The 5,000-nt window shown below is 46.8% G+C and overlaps 1 protein-coding gene across 1 annotated transcript in view; it reads left to right on the top strand.

Annotated features, from left to right (window-relative positions):
- Window positions 1-5,000, top strand: part of LOC135528262 (polycystin-1-like) — a 121,233-nt gene that overhangs the window by 68,892 nt on the left and 47,341 nt on the right. The window contains exons 11-12 of the mRNA XM_064957229.1: window positions 1-98; window positions 340-493. The exon at window positions 1-98 is cut by the window's left edge and continues 24 nt beyond it. Of these exons, the coding sequence (XP_064813301.1) occupies window positions 1-98; window positions 340-493 (252 nt within the window). The remainder of the gene's footprint in view (window positions 99-339; window positions 494-5,000) is intronic.

Consider the following 5,000-nt stretch of genomic DNA (forward strand, 5'->3'; position numbering starts at 1 on the left):
ACCTGGTGGGCTTGGCTGTTTTCCCCACCCACAGACCTCTCTGTAGCCCCGCCCCCACACCGCTCTCCTCCCCTGAACCACCAGCCAGGAGCATAGAGGTGGGGAGAGACACACAATATCACTACACACACACTTTCAAACTCTTTCTAGTCACTCTAAAATATGTTTCTCTCCTCTTCCACCCCCTCTCACCCCTCTCTTTATTTCCTGCCTCTCTCTCCCTCTCCCTCTCCCTCTCTCTCTCTCTCTCTCTCTCTCTCTCTCTCTCCCTCTCTCCTCCCCTTCTCTCTCTCTCTCTTCCTCTTTCCTCCCCCCTCTCTCTCTGTCTCTCCTCATCAGCTCCTGTTGTTCCCAGCGTTGGGGTTTGTTCAGGCAGGTCGTGTGTCATCTGTAGAGTTCATCTGTCAGGAGCTGTCCTCACACACTCAGCTTGTCCTTCAGATCTACAGACCTCACTGTGGCCAGCACCCTGGACTAACCCTGCTGCTGCCTGGTGAGGACACATAGGTAGACAGACCAATAACACGGGCACACACACACACACACACACACACACACACACACACACACACACACACACACACACACACACACACATACATACATATACATACACTCACATGTTCAAAACCTTCTTTTTATTGGCCAGTCTGAGATATGGCTTTTTCTTTGCAACTCTGCCTAGAAGGCCAGCATCCCGGTGTCGCCTCTTCACTGTTGACGTTGCCACTGGCAGCTCTCTCTTTCTCTCCCTCTTTCTTTCCCTCTGCCAGCTCTCTCTTTCTCTCCCTCTGCAAGCTCTCTCTTTATCTGCCAGCTCTCTCTTTCTCTCCCTCTGCCAGCTCTCTCTTTCTCTCCCTCTGCCAGCTCTCTTTCTCTCCCTCTGCCAGCTCTCTCTTTCTCTCCCTCTGCCAGCTCTCTCTTTCTCTCCCTCTGCCAGCTCTCTTTCTCTCCCTCTGCCAGCTCTCTCTTTCTCTCCCTCTGCCAGCTCTCTCTTTCTCTCCCTCTGCCAGCTCTCTCTTTCTCTCCCTCTGCCAGCTCTCTCTTTCTCTCCCTCTGCCAGCTCTCTCTTTCTCTCCCTCTGCCAGCTCTCTCTTTCTCTCTCTCTGCCAGCTCTCTCTTTCTCTCCCTCTGCCAGCTCTCTCTTTCTCTCCCTCTGCCAGCTCTCTCTTTCTCTCTCTCTGCCAGCTCTCTCTTTCTCTCCCTCTGCCAGCTCTCTCTTTCTCTCTCTCTGCCAGCTCTCTCTTTCTCTCCCTCTGCCAGCTCTCTCTTTCTCTCCCTCTGCCAGCTCTCTCTTTCTCTCCCTCTGCCAGCTCTCTCTTTCTCTCCCTCTGCCAGCTCTCTCTTTCTCTCTCTCTGCCAGCTCTCTCTTTCTCTCCCTCTGCCAGCTCTCTCTTTCTCTCCCTCTGCCAGCTCTCTCTTTCTCTCCCTCTGCCAGCTCTCTCTTTCTTTCCCTCTGCCAGCTCTCTCTTTCTCTCCCTCTGCCAGCTCTCTCTTTCTCTCCCTCTGCCAGCTCTCTCTTTCTCTCCCTCTGCCAGCTCTCTTTCTCTCCCTCTGCCAGCTCTCTCTTTCTCTCTCTCTGCCAGCTCTCTCTTTCTATTCCTCTTTCTCTCCCTCTGCCAGCTCTCTCTTTCTCTCCCATCCTCTCTCCTTCCCTCCATCTCTTCCTCTGCCTTTTGGCTTCCTGTCAGTGGAAAGTTGAGTTTTTTTGTTCTGCTGTTTTTCATCTGTAAAGACAGAAAGCTCAATAATCTGAACTGCTTGAGTCATAAAACAAAGGCTGAAATGACAGATTGTGATGTTTCCAGCGCTTCATTTGTAAATTGGGAGATTCCGGAACCAAAAGGGGGGGTTCTGGGGAGTTCTGAGATACCAGAATGCCTGAGAAAAAAACAACACCTTTTATAATAAATCCTTGCATGCATATCATCACATTTGCGTCGTGGCGTAGAGCAGTAGAGTAGAGGCACTTACACAGGTTGCACACACCGGGAACATGTTTAGTAGTCGAGGGTCTGGGGAAAGTCTGGCCTTTTATCAACACATTTCATGCAGTTCTGTAGATGACTGGAGTCTGGCAGAATCTTTTTCAATAACTCACAAATCATTGAAATGACAGGCTACTCTGACACTGACAAACTGAGAATCTGAGATCAATACAAATCGACCTCGTCTTGAACCCATCAATAGTCCGGGTCTTGATGTGAGGAGGAAAATATAGTCCTAAAAATGCTTTCCAGTTTCACTGACTCACCTAATGATGAGCAGATCACTCACCTAATGATGCTCAGGTCACTCACCTAATGATGCTCAGATCACTCACCTAATGATGAGCAGATCACTCACCTAATGATGCTCAGGTCACTCACCTAATGATGCTCAGATCACTCACCTAATGATGAGCAGATCACTCACCTAATGATGTTCAGATCACTCACCTAATGATCAGCAGATCACTCACCTAATGATGCTCAGATCACTCACCTAATGATGCTCAGATCACTCACCTAATGATGCTCAGATCACTCACCTAATGATGCTCAGATCACTCACCTAATGATGCTCAGATCACTCACCTAACGATGCTCAGGTCACTCACCTAATGATGCTCAGGTCACTCACCTAATGATGCTCAGATCACTCACCTAATGATGAGCAGATCACTCACCTAATGATGCTCAGATCACTCACCTAATGATGTTCAGATCACTCACCTAATGATGTTCAGATCACTCACCTAATGATGTTCAGATCACTCACCTAATGATGCTCAGATCACTCACCTAATGATGTTCAGATCACTCACCTAATGATGCTCAGATCACTCACTGGTGATGCTCAGATCACTCACCTAATGATGTTCAGATCACTCACCTAGTGATGCTCAGATCACTCACCTAATGATGAGCAGATCACTCACCTAATGATGCTCAGGTCACTCACCTAATGATGCTCAGATCACTCACCTAATGATGAGCAGATCACTCACCTAATGATGTTCAGATCACTCACCTAATGATCAGCAGATCACTCACCTAATGATGCTCAGATCACTCACCTAATGATGCTCAGATCACTCACCTAATGATGCTCAGATCACTCACCTAATGATGCTCAGATCACTCACCTAATGATGCTCAGATCACTCACCTAACGATGCTCAGGTCACTCACCTAATGATGCTCAGGTCACTCACCTAATGATGCTCAGATCACTCACCTAATGATGAGCAGATCACTCACCTAATGATGCTCAGATCACTCACCTAATGATGTTCAGATCACTCACCTAATGATGTTCAGATCACTCACCTAATGATGTTCAGATCACTCACCTAATGATGCTCAGATCACTCACCTAATGATGTTCAGATCACTCACCTAATGATGCTCAGATCACTCACTGGTGATGCTCAGATCACTCACCTAATGATGTTCAGATCACTCACCTAGTGATGCTCAGATCACTCACCTAATGATGCTCAGATCACTCACCTAATGATGCTCAGGTCACTCCCCTAATGATGCTCAGATCACTCACCTAATGATGCTCAGATCACTCACCTAACGATGCTCAGGTCACTCACCTAATGATGCTCAGGTCACTCACCTAATGATGCTCAGATCACTCACCTAATGATGAGCAGATCACTCACCTAATGATGAGCAGATCACTCACCTAATGATGCTCAGATCACTCACCTAGTGATGCTCAGATCACTCACCTAATGATGCTCAGATCACTCACCTAATGATGCTCAGATCACACACCTAATGATGCTCAGGTCACTCACCTAATGATGCTCAGATCACTCACCTAATGATGCTCAGGTCACTCACCTAATGATGCTCAGGTCACTCACCTAATGATGCTCAGGTCACTCACCTAATGATGTTCAGATCACTCACCTAATGATGCTCAGATCACTCACCTAATGATGCTCAGGTCACTCACCTAATGATGTTCAGATCACTCACCTAATGATGTTCAGATCACTCACCTAATGATGCTCAGATCACTCTCCTAATGATGCTCAGATCACTCACCTAATGATGAGCAGATCACTCACCTAATGATGTTCAGATCACTCACCTAATGATGCTCAGATCACTCACCTAATGATGTTCAGATCACTCACCTAATGATGCTCAGATCACTCTCCTAATGATGCTCAGGTCACTCACCTAATGATCAGCAGATCACTCACCTAATGATGAGCAGATCACTCACCTAATGATGCTCAGATCACTCACCTAATGATGCTCAGATCACTCACCTAATAATGCTCAGATCACTCACCTAATGATGCTCAGATCACTCACCTAATGATGTTCAGGTCACTCACCTAATGATGCTCAGATCACTCACCTAATGATGCTCAGATCACTCACCTAATGATGTTCAGATCACTCACCTAATGATGCTCAGATCACTCACCTAATGATGAGCAGATCACTCACCTAATGATGCTCAGATCACTCACCTAATGATGTTCAGATCACTCACCTAATGATGAGCAGATCACTCACCTAATGATGCTCAGATCACTCACCTAGTGATGCTCAGATCACACCTAATGATGCTCAGGTCACTCACCTAATGATGCTCAGGTCACTCACCTAATGATGTTCAGATCACTCACCTAATGATGCTCAGATCACTCACCAGTGACGTCTGACGTGTTCGTGCCAAAAGCCTCTCTCTCTCTTTACTATGTGAAACAATATTTAGAAGTTGATCAAATATTTTGCCAGCCTGCAGCAGACAGATTAGAGTCTTCTGTTTTATGCGGGAGACATTTGCTTTCCAACCTGTGTTTCCCTGCGATTTGTATTTGAAATATTGTGAACGGCCTGTTTTGTCTGCATGCTGTCGTTCACTGACAGATGCACATCCCTGACTGTAGGCCTTGTTATTGGGCTACACACAATCCACAGCCAGGCAGTTTGTCAAAAGAAACGATTGATCCTCTGTGGCTAAATGATAGACCGTCTCATGGT

Source organism: Oncorhynchus masou, chromosome 5 (genome assembly GCF_036934945.1).
Source record: "Oncorhynchus masou masou isolate Uvic2021 chromosome 5, UVic_Omas_1.1, whole genome shotgun sequence".
Lineage (NCBI taxonomy): Eukaryota > Metazoa > Chordata > Actinopteri > Salmoniformes > Salmonidae > Oncorhynchus > Oncorhynchus masou.